The following is a 14,516-nucleotide window of genomic DNA, read 5'->3' as shown; positions in this document are numbered from 1 at the left end:
CATTTATGACAAATGGCAGTCCAATCTCTTCCTGAAAGCCTCCAGTGATGAACAACTTCCCACAACTTCCAAAGGCAAGCTGTTCCATTGGTTGATTGTTCTCACTGTCAGAAAATTTCTCCTTGTTTCCAGGTTGAATCTCTCCTTGGTCAGTTTCCATCCATTATTCCTTGTCTTCAGGTACTTTCGAAAATAGCTTGGGGACCCCTGACATAGATGATTACACAATAGCAGACATATTGTGTAAAACAAAGCACATTTTGGTTAATGCTTATATACTTTGGTTATAAATTTAAACTTCAGATTTATTATGTTATTATTGTTGTAGAAATTCAACCTGCCGTAATACAATCATACATAACATGATTTTTGTTTCTATAGACCTACAGACCTGATAGTGGGTTTATACAGAATAACAGAGTTAGAAGGAACCTTGGAGGTCTTCCTTTGGTTAATTGTTCTCTCTGTCAGGAAATTTCTCACTAGGTTTCCCATAGTAATAATTCCTCTTCCTCTGTCACTCCTCTTATAAACTATGCATGTTTGCAGTTTTCTGTAATGTATTACTGCTTTAAAGTAGAAGATTTCCAATCAGGTACTTTATGGATGCTTTCCAAAATTAATCACTCTTGAAGAAAGCAGAATAAGAAAACCTAGAGAAATCCTAAATATGGTAATCCTCCTTGTTTAATGTCATGGGTTCCTTATGAATCACTCTGGTGCTGATAGAAACACTGCAATTACAATTCAAATAAATTGAATTGATATTTTAAATCAGTGGTTTGAACTAATCCCATTAGTCTTTGTAAAGCAACTATTCATGTAAATGACTTTGTACCACTCAGATACCTTGTTCTCAGGGAATTCTATACCTCGAATCAGACAGCATGACAGGACATGCCAGAGTACTGCTTGAATTAGTCACATTTTGGTTTTGGGGGTGTTAAAAATAAAACGGGAGAGATAAAAGGCTCAATCACCTTATATAAAGCAGATTTTTTTTCTTCCCTTTGCCATTTAATTAGTGGGTAAATTATATAAAAAGTTGGAGGATAGTTAACCCAACTTGAGTTGTAATGTATTTTCTATCGCCCTTCCACACTACACTTAACAGTACTCATAAAAAAATACTGTATTTTTGGCAGAATGTCGTTTTAAATATTCTTGGCTCTAGAAAAACAGGAGATGTGTGCATAAAGCTATGGTTCAAACTTGTATTTAGTACTACTGTAATTATCTCCATCTCTAAGGAATGCATCTAATTATACTAGGCTTAGTTATTTAAAAATGTGTAGAAAGTTGAGTTAGGAAATGGAAAGATTTGGAATAATCTTATACCATATACCATATTGCATTATAACTTTTATTTACTGAAATGTTTTTATTTTTATTTATTTCTAATCCTCCTTTTGATTTTGCAAAGTGCCCAAGGTGGCTTACAAAAGAAAGAACAAAAGAAGAACAAATCACCATAAACAGGTCAATATATTTCCAATCAAGAAAAATACAGCATTATAATAAATCAGGTCTTATTTGCAATAGTCTATAAATCTGTTAGATTAAAAGAGTATTCAGATGGTGATGAAAAAACATGTAGCGCTCAGACAGATTTCTCTGAAGAAAAAGTTTCCACAATGGTTTCTCTCCCATGTACCCATCATCCTTGGCTCTTATGATGCAGAGACCAATATCAAGCTCTAATTTTAGGAGTTGTTTCAACACAAACCATAATCCGTGCTTAAAAACTCCTGCTGAGTTTAGTTATTGCTAATGACCCTTTTAAGTCTTTAACGTTTCTATGTGAAAGTCCCAATAAAACTAAAATTGTCTTCCTTTCAGAAATGCTGAAATACAGCCTTTTGGGGGAAAATGCCTCTTCAAAATGCTGCCTTCTGGAAACTCTCCTGGATGACTTTCTCTTTCTATTGTGCTCCCAAGCTTTAAAGATGCTGCTTTAATGGTGAACATTTATGCTAAAATGGAACTCTCATACCCGGAGAGACATATGTTAATGGAAGATCCCTTAAGCATCCCTGGGTACTAATTAGCTTGGACCACATGAATGAGTTTCTTCACAATCAAAACTATAAGGACATTGCACTTTTTATCATGTTATCATTTTTAAAAGATAGGAATTCTCAATATTCTGAGTAACTGTTCTTGTTTGTGTCCCAAAGATGCTGTTCAAAAGGCAATTGGACTTTGTTCTTGTTTTTTTCCCTTTCAAAATGTTTTGTTTCTCATCCAAGAAACTTCTTCAGATCTGGCCAGAATTGAAGAAGCTTCTTGGATGACAAGCATAATGTTTTCAAGGGGGAAAAAAATCAAGAACATCTAGTTCCCTTTTGAACAGTATCTTTGGGACAACCATGACCTGGATGGTATTGAGACTCTCCATAAACCTGTCCTGTTTGTGAAAGTGTCTAACCACAATCTGAACTATAACTTGAAATAGGAAAATGGGGGAAGGAGAGAGGAAACAGAAAAAAACTGAGTGGAAGTGCATGCACATCAGTTGTTGGAGGGAGGATCTTCAGACATTTCAGCTGTCTATAAATTTTCATTGCAGAAGTCTTTATTGTCACAGCACTGATGTTCAAACCGAATGCCTTTGTCTGCGAATTCATCAAAAGTGCCACATTTTGCCGTTGACTTGAGTTTGCAGGACAGGATTTTTTGTTGAAGCTCTCCATCTAAAATGAAGGTGGGGAGAAGGAAAAAAGAAAATGAGTCATTGTGCTCCATTCTAGTAAACAAGCCAAAGAGAGCAAAAGAAAAAGCAAATCTCTTATATACGGAAATTACATTAAAAACCCAGATTAATAAGGATTTCCATACAGTAATCTCTGGCAGGTGACACCATCCCACTGCTCTTCATTGAGTTGAAAACGCTAAGCAGGGCTGGATTTATTTTATTTTATTTAATAAATTATATACTACTCATCTCACCGATAATGAGACTTATAAGAGATTTTAGTGTTGAATGACATATCAACAGGAAATCCTTGGATTGTCAATGAAAATTGGAAGTACAAATAAATCTGGAAGAAGGCAGTGGTAAAGTACTTACATATTTATAAAATTGTGAAGTTGGAAGTAACCAAAAGGGTTATCTAATCTAGCCTTGAATTATTGCTAAGAAATTGAACGGGCAATATGAAAAAGGATGCTTCATGGAATTATGAAGTAAAAAATTGGCATTGAAAAGGCACTGAAAAATTGTTCAATGGATGATTGATAGAAAAGAATAAGGGTAAGAGAAGAACGTTGTATAATGTGTGTGAAAAGAAATATATCGTTGTAATGAAAGACATAAAAATAGATTTAAATAGATAAAATGCAAAGAGATTTTGATGGAAATTTAAAAAATATTCTGGAGGTAGGTAAAGAAGGCAAAAAAGAAACTCTCTGGTAGGGTGAATGGTATTAAAAATAAAAAAATGATGAAATTGTTGGGTTGAAACTGAAATGAGGGAATGTATGAAAAAATGTTACAAATTTGTGTAAGAATGAGAGAGACATGCTGCTGCAGTGAAATAAATGTTATAAGTTTTAGGGTCCAAAAATGATGAAAATTAAGTTATCAATGTATAATAATATTGAAATGTTGCTTATGGAATGGCTGTATGACTGGTTTAATATGTATGGGAAAACTGGATCTGTGCCTAACGATTAAAAGAAGTTGTTACTGTTCCTCTATACATGAGGAAAAGTGCAAAAATGGTTAACAACAATACAGGAACATTAGTATGTTAAGTGTCAGACGGTTTTGATAGAATTCTGATCAAAGGTTATGAGAGGTGACAATCAGCAATATTTGGGAAGTTCAGTGCAACTTTATGCAAGCAAGGGGAATCCTTAAAGAAAAGCAAGAAAGTGAGAAGGAAATTTTATCGTACCAGCTATTGATTGAGACAAAGTGTACTATACAGTATAATAAAGTGAAGACTTTAATTATTTGTACAAATATGGAATAGAGGTGTGGTTACTGAATCCAACAAGGGTAGTGCATAATGAAGTAAGGCATGCATAAGAATTAATATCTCTCTCCCTCCCTCCCTCCCTCCCTCTCTCTCTCTCTCCCCCTCTCCCTCTTATCTATCTATCTATCTATCATCTATCTCATCGTTTATCCAGTTTCTGGACCACCCATCTCCCTCAAGGACAACATTAGCAGAAATTGAAGCATTGATATGTGAGGTTCAGGTGATTGGTTGGTTGGATGGTCACATTTATATCCTGTTACAATCAGCCAACTCTTAGCAATCAATACAATACTGTATATCTTGGTAGATAACTAACACTAATATATTGTGATTGTTTAAAGTATTTATAGATAGAAGCATAAATAATGATGGTTGAGGTGTAAGCTGTATTTTAGTTGGAGATGTGAATATATGTGTACTTTGTACACAGTGATGCTATATTTTGGTCTGAGAATCCAAAAAGTTTGTATCAAATAATTAGGTAAATTGCATGATGTGAAAGTGATACAGGCATGAAAAATAATTCATCGACTATCAAGGTAATGGTGTTTGGCAGGAAAATGAAGTAAGTGATTGCAAGGTATGCATAAATAATGAGTAAGTAAACAAATTGGTGTTCCTTGGTGGAATGTTTTACTAACCACTGTGTGCTTCTGTCTATTTTGTTATATGAAAGTGAGGGTTAGGTATTTCTGGGAAAACATATGTGCAATGGGAATAAGGTAATAGATGAGTGTGTGTGGTAAAATACAAAGAAATAGGGTTAAAATGGAACAAATAGGAAATGAATGTAGATTGAATACAAAGGTGACCAGTAAAAAAGCAATGCATTGAAGTGGTTGATCATTCAGAGAGAATAAATGAGGATTGAATCACAAAACATATGTGGATTGAGAGGAAGAGGAAGACTGAGCAAATCTTGATGAGATGGAGTTTATGAACGCCTGAAAAAGATAACAAACAAAAGGCAATGTATGAAGTGGTGGATGGAAGTGGTTTGCAAGCATAGAAAAAGGTCAATTTTACTGATTGATATTGCAGCAAACTCATTTTAACTGTATTGCCTGTTTGTTTTTTGTTTTGTTTTGTTCGCTTATGTCTTTGATTTTGTCGGGTTCCTACGTGCTTTTTTTGTTTTGTTTCTTCACTTTGAATAATGTTGCTCATTCCAAACTATAGTGTGAAAGGAATACACAAAGACGTGTCCATATGCATATACACATCTACACATACGTGAATTGAAAAGTCAATAAATCAAAAAGTGCAATGAAGGAAACATCTGTTAAGTAAGGCTGCAATTATACCGTATCAAAATGGGCAACCGAAAAGTCTATGTAGACAATGCTGGAGGGTAAACTTAAATGCACGGTAGAAGGTAGCCATGCTAACCAATAATGAACAAGTCTGAATCATATGAATGCATTATCCCACCTTATAAATAAAGCTAAAGAAAAGAACTTAGATTTCTTACTGAAATAGACGGCGAGGGCATGGCAGGTTTGTTTTCCAGTAATTGGGCAGGAAATGGAAGGGAAGCAGAGGCTTCCTGGGCTCAGGATCGTGCACATTCGGCATTGCAGATTGACTGTTTGGAAATTAATATTGAAGAAGGCATTAATTATTTGAGTTTCAGTTTTCTATGGCCTTTGCACAACACGCTTAGCCAGAATGGAAGGATCTTTGTGTGAAGAGGTCCATAAGCTGAATGGTAATTGTTATTATTACTTTTATTCATTAGATTCACAGTATATCCTTGACTTAAAGTGACTTACCAATATTACTAGGAAGTGCTTTGACCTTGGAAATAGAGCGAATGTTCTTCTTTATCAGTGGTTTTCAGTATCAGCAACTTTAAGATGTGTGGATTTCAACTCCCAGAATTCTCCAGTCAGCATGCTGCTGGGAGATGCCACTGACAAAGTCTATTCTGGGATAATTACTCCAGACACTGTTGTCCCTGACCTCAGTAATAATAAGAACAAAGATACACTCACTGCATACTATCAGAATGTAAAGATGGATTAATGCATCTCAACCTTGGCAGCTTGAAGATACAGTATGTCAACTTCAATTCTCAAAATTCCTCAGTCAGCATGTTGGTTGGGAATTCTGGGGGTTGAAGTCCACACATCTTAGAGCTGTTGAGTTTGAGAACCACTATTCTAAATTATCATCTCTTCAGAGCAAAGGCACGGCCTAAAACATGCAGGATAAAGTGTACAAACCAGTGAGGAGGAGGAAGCATCATCTGGAGCTGTATTCTGGCATGAGACTACAGATCCAGTTCATAAGCAGAAAAGTAGCAAAATGGAACTCCAAAGGAAAATGCTGGTCCCTTCCCCAATCCCCCATCATAAACTGGTTCTGCTATGCAAACCAATATCTCAAAAGTCCCCTTGCCTAAATTATGCCAGATTAGTCGCTTATCTAGCTCAATATGCAAAAATTGAGATTTCAGAAAATTATCTTTTGTGAGTTGCAAAGGACTTTCCAAAAGGGCCTTTCTAGCGTGGGGAACATTCCTCAATTTGCGACCACAATTGGATCCAAAATTTCTGTTGATAAGAGAGACATTTGTTAAGTGAATTTTGCCCCACTTTATGACCTTTCTTGCCACAAGTTGTTAGGTGAATTACTGCAGTTGTTAAGTTAGTAAAATGGTTGTTAAGTGAATTTGGCTTCCCCATTAACTTTGTTTGTCAGAAGGTCACAAAAGGTGATCACATGACCCAGGACACTGCAACTGTCATAAATATGAGTTAGTTACCAAAGTGTCTGAATTTTGATCACATGACCATGGGGATGCTGCAATGGCCATAAATGTGAAAAATAGTCATGTCATTTTTTTCAGTGCTGTTGTAACTTCAAACGGTCACTAAATGAACGGTTGTAACTCAAGGACTACCTGTAATATGATTTTTAAGAGGCATCGGCAATCATCTGGTTTCTGTTTAGATCATCTGAAAGTCTCTCCCAAAGGAGTTCTCCCATTTTTGGAATGCAACCCTTAATACATCAGATGTGGCCCTCAAACCAGCAGAAGCTATACATTACTGTAGGAGCAAATTGTAGTTGCTTATAGTCATATACTGTAGATCACTTAGCATTAAATAGAAAGCGCTAAGTAAGAAAACTTACCTGGAGTCTGTTGGTTGGCTACAGTGGTCTGTGGGGCTCCAAGTCCTGTTTAAATAAAGGTATTTGAAACTTGTTTGCAAAGGATTGTAATTAGAACCAGTTTTTAATTCAAGGTATTATTCAGAGAGCATAGTTAAACTAGTTAAGCAGGTGGAAGATATTTATGGCAAGGCTTCCCTGCTAATCCATTTCTTAATATGATTCTAATTAATGCTAGTTAATTTCTGTTTAAAGGAAAATAGGATATTATTTGTTACAGTTAGAACAATAAAGAAACCACTGTTTCACATTAACTGGATATGAAACTAAAAATAATTCAAGGTTGAATTCTTCAGATATTTGCCCTGGACTTGTAAACAAAGTTATCTAAACTGGGAAAGATAAATCTGGACATATTTTGTAGGCATTTTTTCTTTTACTAATTAATACATTAAGGGGTTTATAAGAAACTAACAGCTTAACAGTTCAGTCTTCTGATATAAAATAGATTGAACTTATTTTATAAAACATGCCGGAGTATTATTAATAATTATCTATCCCAGGTCCTTGGGAAAGGCTCAATAGGTTGGTAAATATATCAAATCCATTCTAAATATCTGGCTGACTATGCAACGAACCATAAAATTTGTACGCTACCCAACTCAACTATTTTGGCAATGCACAACAACCAAAGAAATTACAATAAAAGTATATTATATATGCAATATGCTATATAAAGTACAATAAAAGTATATAGTCTTTAACAGGGAATATTGGTAAAATGAATATACTTCCGTAGACTGCAGTGGCAGGGATGCATCACAGTACACTTGGCTGATGTAGTGGTTGGAAGGGCAACACATATTTCTCATTGGTTTTTTTTTTCCATGCTTAAATATTTAACTAATCTGAACTCCTTTGTCTATTTTGAAGGAAGATTACCTTTGAATATCTCAAGCTATTGTCAAACAACATTCATAAAATCATACAACTGAATAGCTCCATTGAGATCATTGAACCCAACCAATGTTCAAGGCAGAAATCCAGGTTAAAGCATCCAGGCAAATGTCCACCCTGTGCTTGGAGATATCAGGAATGAATGTGGACTCATCGGACTCAGAAGCTGAGTCTGAGAGGCCTGATCTATCAAGTTGCCAGCCTCAGGAGTAAGCAGAGTTCAGAGGTTCTCAGCACAACATTAACTGAAGCAGCTGCAAGAGGGATCAAGTGATGAAGGGTAGATCCTGGCAGAGCTCCTAGTCCCAAGATAAATCACCAGCTTCAGAGACATATATGGTCTGCTCAAGATACCAAAGTGCCAAAGCTTATAACTGAGCCACACTTGCATCTGGCCAATTTCAAAGCAGTGGCCAATAGCCAGCCCGTCTTTTGCATTTGCATTTCTGAGTCCTTGCTTCCTGTGGTGCTCCATGATCTTGGCTTTTTGATCCAGAGTGGATGACTCACTTGTTTGATGTATGACTCTTGGACTGTATTCAGATCATGTTTGCTATTCTGAACCTGTGCTCTGTTTAACTCGGACCAAACTCTAAGCCACTTGGCTCTCAAATAAGAACTTGCTCTCCTGTATCTGTCCAGGGCATGCATACACCTGCACAGATGGCTCTCTGTCCCTTTGCATTGGATTGCATTGCTATTTAGCACTAAACCAATTACAATTCGAACTAGCACGAATACGTTCAGTCTGAAGCAGAACAATATCCAGGAAGTGAAGTCTGTCATCTTAATGAGCAATTGGTTCTGCTGATCAGATGATCTTATTGCTAGGATTGTTCTGCACATGACATTTTTGTTTGGATTCCTTTCTCCTAACTTTTTGGGGGGAGAAAAAAAAAACTTACCTCCAGGTATGAAGTAGAGGAAGACACAGGTTGCAAAGAGTAAGATCTGATACATGGAGGGCATCTTGAAACTGGAAGATCTCAATACTTTACCCAAAATGCTAAATTGGAAAGAAAGAAATTCAGTTTGTTATTTACTTTTTAGATGAGTAACAAGTGGACCAGCAGCTTGTTTTTATCCTTTTGATGACGTGCATACATTGGCACCAATCGGAACATCCTGTCCTTGAGGCATTCCATACTTCTGTTATATCTTAATCATTATCCTGTGGGTGAGAAGGTCATAGAGGCAGTTGTGCCCTGAGATCATAATTGATATTCAAACCCACAGGACCACAACAACAATTACCCCTATACTAAAATACGGAATGGTAGGAGAATTGATTAGAAGGGATGCAGGAAGTTAGCTGCAACAATAATATTTCTCTGTTGTGCCTAATATAATCCCATATTTCAAATGAAAGAAGGCTATTTGGACATCCTTTAAATTTAATCTGGAGGCTTCAGCATACAAAGCAGGTCTTCTCTCACCAAATACATATTTGGTGTAATATGTTCTGTAATTTGGGTAAACTCAAATTAGATTTCATTAATACATTGGGCAGTGACCTGAAAGCAAGTCAGGGCCTGTTACTTAATTAATTAATTAGTATCATACTGATCTTCTTTGGTTTATACCAGATTTATACCAGAGGTCTTCAAACTTGGCAGCTTTAAGACTTGTGGAATTCAACCCCCAGAATTCTCCAACCAGCATAGTTGGCTGGAGAATTCTGGGAGTTGAATTCCACAAGTCTTAAAACTGCCAAGTTTGAAGACCTCTCATTTATACTTTTATCCAACTGGTTCATGTTTCTAACTGGATTTCTCTGGGTTAAAATACGTATTTCTGTTTTTACTTTTAAAAGTAAAATACTTTAACAAAACTCAGAGACACATATATGTAGCAAAACAATAATGTGGCCATTAAATATATTAATGTAAGAGGGTTACATATTAATTATCCATTATATCTCTAAATATATGCCATATTTATTTGTAGGCTATTATGTTCTATAATAATATAATAAGCAGGGTATGTACCTATTGAGTGAGGCAGAAATCAAACTTATTTAGAAATCTCATATCAATAATTTTTCATTCTCAGCAAATGTTTGGAAGTATATAGTAGCATTTGAGTTTCTAGAGATTCTGGATAGTATTATTTTTAGCACTTATATAATGACTGCGTAGTGAACAGAGCAACCATATGTTTATTCTTTTAAAAAAAAGACTATGATTTACAACACTTTTCTATATCCAAGTACAGCAAGAACATACAGTATTCTTTTTATTGCTTAAAAAGAAAACACCCTTCCTCATAGAAATGGGAGAGAAAATGCTTAGGCCATGATAGCATTTGGGGGAATGTTAAAAAGACAGAGAGTCTTCAGTCCCAATGAACCACATCCTCAACTAATCTTCTTGCTATGACCCTGTTTGGGGATCATGGAATCTCACTCATATAAACCAGCTTGCTTAAAAGGCCAATGAGGAAAGAGAATGACTCCAGAGTTGAATGATCTTCTGGAATCAGACATTAAATCCATATGGACTGTGATAAATTGTTATGGTGTCCCAGGTTGTATTCTAAACATTTGCACTATAGATATAGATATGCATCACTTGAAGTTAATACTTCAGCCATTCTTGTATGATCACATCCTAGGACTTAATCTACTTGGTTACCTATTGGAATACTTTGAGCTTCCGGAAATAAGATGGGGATATAAGTAGGTGGGGATAACAGGTGGACTTAAACGGAAGTTATGCTTGAATAATCAAACAACTCATTGTTCCTGATGCATTGATGTTGCTAATACTAACTACTTCTCTGCATAAATCTGGACTGTTATATACACCTTTCCAACCATCATTTGCCCACATTCAGAACTAGGTAGGCAAAGACAGGCAGGTGGGAAAATGCAGCTGTGGTTAGGAGATTAAGGATTGGCATTGTGTATTCAGTTTCATGCCTTTGATTTTGTGTTGACGTTCCAATGTGTGATCCTATCCTGCTTTTCCCATTACAATCCTTTGTTGTGGAGAGAACTATTCTAATGGGAAAGAAATGTCCGTCTTGCTCTGTAACACATCGTAACTTCAACCCACGTTTCCTGACAAGATGGTGGAAGAAAGTAATAGATAACTTAATAGAACAGAAAACAAGAACGACGTTTTGTGATGATTTATTTGACTTGTGGCAACATGTCAGCAGAATGTGCAATGGGAACTCCATTTCTGAACTCTCTGTAAAAATTCTTTGTGTGAAAGATGTTACTTTAGCAGCGTATCTTTTCTGTGTTGTACTTACAGTGTTGGTGAACTCAGATCAATGACCTCAAATCATTACAGGTTTAGGCAAGCAAACAAGGAAAGCAAATATGGGAGTTCTGCATGGGAGTTTTATTGAGGAGAGGGAAAAGGAAGAAGAAAAAGAGGAAGAAAGGAGTGGAAGAATTAAGTAGAAATGGCTAACCAATACTTGTTGCTACTACAACTGCTACAGGTAGTTCATGACTTACAACCATTCATTTAATGACCATTTGAAGTTACAACGGCAATGAAAAAATGACCTATAACCATTTTTCACACCTATAATCATTGCAGCATCCCCATGGTCAAGTAATCAAAGTTCAGATGCTTGGCAACTGGCATGTATTTATGATGATTGCAGTGTCCCGGGCAGTGCTGAAATGTAAAATTTGTTACTACTGGTTATGTGGGCGTGGGTTGGTGGGAGGGGGCTAATATGACTGAGTGGGCGTGGCCAACTTTTTTTTTTTACTTTTAAAACCATTTTTTCTACAATCTCTTCGGCTGAAGAGGTTGTAGAAAAAATGCTTTTAAAAGCCTCTGATGATCCCAGCTGAGCCGCGCGATCATCAGAGGCTTTTTTTTTTTTACTTTTAAAAGCATTCTTTCGGCCAAAGAGGTTGTAGAAAAAATGCTGAGCCGCGCGATCATCAGAGGCTTTTTTTTTTTACTTTTAAAAGCATTCTTTCGGCCAAAGAGGTTGTAGAAAAAATGCTTTAAAAATTAAAAAAAAGCCTCTGATGATTACGCAGCTCAGCTGGGCAATGGGGGGGGCAGGGATTTTTGCTACCGGTTCTCCGAACCACCCGCTTCCATTGCTACCGGATCGGGCGATCCGGTCCGAACCGGGAGCATTTCACCCCTGGTCCTGGGGTCATGTGATCACCTTCTGCGACCTTCTGACAAGCAAAGCTAGATTCACTTAACAAGCATGTTTCTAATTTAACAACTGCAGTGATTCATTTAACAACTGTGGCAAGAAAGCTTGTAAAATGGGGCAAAACTCACTTAACAAATACCTTACTTAGCCATGGAAATTTTGGACTCAATTGTGGTTGTAAGTTGAGGGCTACCTATACTGCTGCTACAACTCATTGTGACTGATTGTCCTTTGTGTGGGATTGCAGCAGTCTTTGCTATTAATTTAGCTGAGCAGTCACCTCGCTGAATGACTAAACAGGGAAAGTAAACAGTGGTTTGACAGAGGGAGCTTGTCAGAAATCCACAGCAACTGTCCAAGTAATATGGACTGCAAAGGAAACTTTGTGGGTATGTGTAATGTCGCCTTCTTGTATGAAGAGAGTAGGCATCAGAATTTCATTTTTTAATGTGGGCCAGTGTGTTCACAGAAAAAAAGTGACAATAAAGGTTCTCTTATCTTACCTTATCTATTGAGGAAGAAGTTAAAGGGAATAGAATAAAGGAAGCTGAGAAGTTTGTGAGCAGGACAAGGGCAGAAAAGGGAAATAAGAAATCAATATCAGATTTTCACTCTAGGTGAGAAGAGAAATAGCAGAAGAACAAGGAACAAAGAATAAAGAACAAGAACAGTGAGAACAATTAACCTGGGAACTGGCTTGCCTTCATAAGTTATGGGTGCTCCATCACTGGAGGTTTTTAAGAAGAGACGGACAGCCGCTTGTCTGGACTGATTCAGGGTCTCCTGCTTGAGCAGGGGCTTGGATTAGAAGATCTCCAAGGTCCCTTCCAACTCTGTTATTCTGTTAACAGGGTTCCTGGAATAAACAACTAGCTACAGAGAAGATGCCACTGAGAAGGTTTAGATAACTTGCTCATGGACTTTCTACATCAAAGATTCTTAGACAAACATGGATGGCATCTTACATACACTAGGAAGAATATGTTTAGCAGTTAAAATCAGAACAAAGGGGAAAGATACAAAAGCCTCGGAGCCAAATGCTATCAAAGACAATGGGGAAAGCAGCATGATAAAGCAAGACTAAAAGATTAACAGGAAATGAATGAAGTAAAGTCAATATAGGACCCCAATTACAATCTCATATGTCTTTACATCAGTGCATAAAGTGTAAGAAACAACTAGGAAGATCTTGAAATTCTTGAAGAAAAAAAATGATGTCATAAGCATTAGGAAACCTGGAAGGATAACACACATGTCAGGAATGAAGCCCTAGAAAATTACAATTTATTTAAAAGAATAAATTCAACACTTAAGAACAACATGGGAAGTAATTATGCTGTTGTATTTAGCCTGGGTCAGACTGCACTTAGTGTGATCTAGCCAGTTTGAGCACTACAGCCTGAAATGGACAGTAACTGATTGGACTGTGTTTCAGAGGAGAGCGACCAAAATGATCAGCTGATGAGAAATCAACTCCATTGAAAGGAACTAGGCGTGCAGAGAAGACTAGTGAAACGTGATAGCAATTTTCAGATATCTAAAAAGTGTTGTCATAAAAGAGGAGATGAACTTCTCTGTCATTCCAGAGGGCAGGATCAGATCCAAAGGGTTGAAACTAGAGTGAAGTAGGTTTAGATAAGTTGTATGCGGAATTGCCTAATTAGACAACTGTTAATCAGAATTGTTAATCAGTGGCTACAGACTCTCATTAGGTGCTACATACTTTTTCACTACTGCTCTTCTGGCAATCAGCGGATACAGCATTTCATGAGGCTAGACCAGGGGTGAAATCCAGCAGGTTCTGACAGGTTCTGGAAAACTGGTAGCAGAAATTTTGAGTAGTTTGGAGAAAGGGCAAATACCACCTCTGGCTGGCCCCAGAGTAGGGAATGGGGAGGGAATGGGGATTTTGCAGTATCCTTCCCCTGGAGTGGGGTTGGAATGGAGATTTTGCAGTATCGTTCCCCTGCCACACCCACCAAGCCACACCACGCCCACCAAGCCACACCCACAGAACCGGTAGTAAAAAAAATTGGATTTCACCACCGGGCTAGACATCCATCTGTAGAATGCTTTAGTAAATCCTGCTCTTGCATCAAGCAGGAAGACAGATTGCATGATCTCTCTAGTTGCTGCCTTCTAACTTTTTTTTTAACTTTTAACATTTTGCTACCCTCAGTGAAGATACTGCTTTTTTGATGTTATTAACCAGTAATGACATTGTTTATGTATATGCCATCCATTTTACTGTTAAGGTTACTTAGGGCAGCTTACAAAATAATAAATAAATTATCTGCAGATGAGTTATTATTTATG

At 36.9% G+C, this 14,516-nt stretch overlaps 1 protein-coding gene across 1 annotated transcript; it reads right to left on the bottom strand.

Annotated features, from left to right (window-relative positions):
* Positions 1-1,349: 1,349 nt before the first annotated feature.
* On the bottom strand, positions 1,350-9,187 carry LOC148116915 (uncharacterized). Its single transcript, XM_087883227.1, has 4 exons — positions 8,966-9,187; positions 7,125-7,169; positions 5,458-5,571; positions 1,350-2,693 (listed from the first exon to the last, which is right to left on the bottom strand). The coding sequence occupies exons 1-4, from the start codon at positions 9,027-9,029 to the stop codon at positions 2,551-2,553; spliced, it is 366 nt and encodes a 121-aa protein (XP_087739353.1). The 5' UTR covers positions 9,030-9,187; the 3' UTR covers positions 1,350-2,550.
* Between the last annotated feature and the right edge of the window lie 5,329 nt (positions 9,188-14,516).

This window comes from Pantherophis guttatus, chromosome 1, assembly GCF_059756535.1.
Source record: "Pantherophis guttatus breed Tessera chromosome 1, ASM5975653v1, whole genome shotgun sequence".
NCBI lineage: Eukaryota > Metazoa > Chordata > Lepidosauria > Squamata > Colubridae > Pantherophis > Pantherophis guttatus.
The sequence above is the reverse complement of the archived record's forward strand: the minus strand, read 5'-3'. Positions and strand labels throughout refer to the sequence as shown.

Excerpts from the sequence above, each read along its gene's own strand:
- LOC148116915 (XM_087883227.1), bottom strand. The coding sequence starts at position 9,029 with ATGCCCTCCATGTATCAGATCTTACTCTTTGCAACCTGTGTCTTCCTC. Across the intron at positions 5,572-7,124 it reads AGCCAACCAACAGACTCCAG|TCAATCTGCAATGCCGAATG; the intron begins GTAAGTTTTCTT and ends ATTTCCAAACAG. Across the intron at positions 2,694-5,457 it reads TGCCCTCGCCGTCTATTTCA|ATGGAGAGCTTCAACAAAAA; the intron begins GTAAGAAATCTA and ends CCTTCATTTTAG.